Here is a 1,070-nt window from a genome sequence, read left to right as displayed (position 1 = left end):
GATCATTCCCTCCGTCTTTGAATCTTTGTAAATGTGTTTTGTGGTGTTCAGTGTAAAATGATTCTGCCTCCTTTCCATCCCTGTTTTCAGTGAACTGCAGCAATCTTGGTGGCAGCACTCCTGGGTTTGTAAATCTATACCACCTTCATCAGCTCATGCTGGGTGGTTCTTGTTTAGAATTTACTCTTCTTGAAGTAACAGTACAGTCTTGATGAAGGTACCACAAAAATGCAGACAGTGATGGCAAAATCTGATGTGCTTGCAGCATACGATGCACAGCTAATGCGTGGTAGTTCACATCTGTTCAGATTTCAATCAGGAGATACAGAATAATGTCACATAAGAGTGATACATTGCTGGAAGTTATTACTTGCCTGTCACAATTTCTCTGGGATTTTCCATATGTTCCTGAACTGTAATATGGTCCCATAAAATTACTCTTGTTAGATCAATTGAACTCCCAGTGGGGTTGGATTTGATATATTTTATTCAGATTTGCACTGAAATATGTTTAAAGTGTCAGCTGATTGTTCATTTTAATTGTAAGAAAATTCTCTGAAAAAGAATGTTACAATAATGTTATCTTCTCCAAGACAAAAGGCCAGAAAAACCTGCAGTTCTGATTTCTTCCACAAGTCCTTCCCCAATGTTGGTCTTGGAGTGCATTTTGATATCCATGATTTTGTAAACGGTAATCTAAAATACATACATTATGTAATGGTTAAACTTCAGAAACAAAATCTTATTCAATATGTCTCAATTTGTTTCTATTAATAAGGAAATTTTCAACTCTCTACAACGTGTTCAGGAGCTGCTTCAGCGAATAACCCAAACAAATCTTAGAATGGAAAGTGAATTAAATGCACTGAAAGAAGAATATCAGGTCAGATTTTTCTTGATTAGACAAGCTGCTATTATCTGTTATGTGTTTTTTAAGTCCAGGATTGCTAAAGACATCTGTACGCTGCTCAGAACTTTTGACCTCACTTTCACTTCTCCCTCAGCTCCTGAACTGTCAGCATGAACCCTGAAGCGTAGTCTGTGGTTTCCCTCTCTTTGTTCTCCTGCTG

The 1,070-nt window shown here is 37.4% G+C and overlaps 1 protein-coding gene across 1 annotated transcript in view; it reads left to right on the top strand.

Annotated features, from left to right (window-relative positions):
- Positions 1-1,070, top strand: part of CCDC73 (coiled-coil domain containing 73) — a gene marked incomplete at its 5' end in the record, with an annotated part of 38,817 nt that overhangs the window by 22,889 nt on the left and 14,858 nt on the right. Inside the window, one exon of the mRNA XM_010133264.1 lies at positions 779-883. Coding sequence (XP_010131566.1) covers positions 779-883 — 105 coding nt within the window. The remainder of the gene's footprint in view (positions 1-778; positions 884-1,070) is intronic.

The sequence above is a fragment of the Buceros rhinoceros genome, unplaced genomic scaffold (assembly GCF_000710305.1).
Source record: "Buceros rhinoceros silvestris isolate BGI_N320 unplaced genomic scaffold, ASM71030v1 scaffold7973, whole genome shotgun sequence".
NCBI lineage: Eukaryota > Metazoa > Chordata > Aves > Bucerotiformes > Bucerotidae > Buceros > Buceros rhinoceros.
Note: the sequence above shows the minus strand (reverse complement) of the source record. Positions and strands in the feature narration are given on the sequence as shown.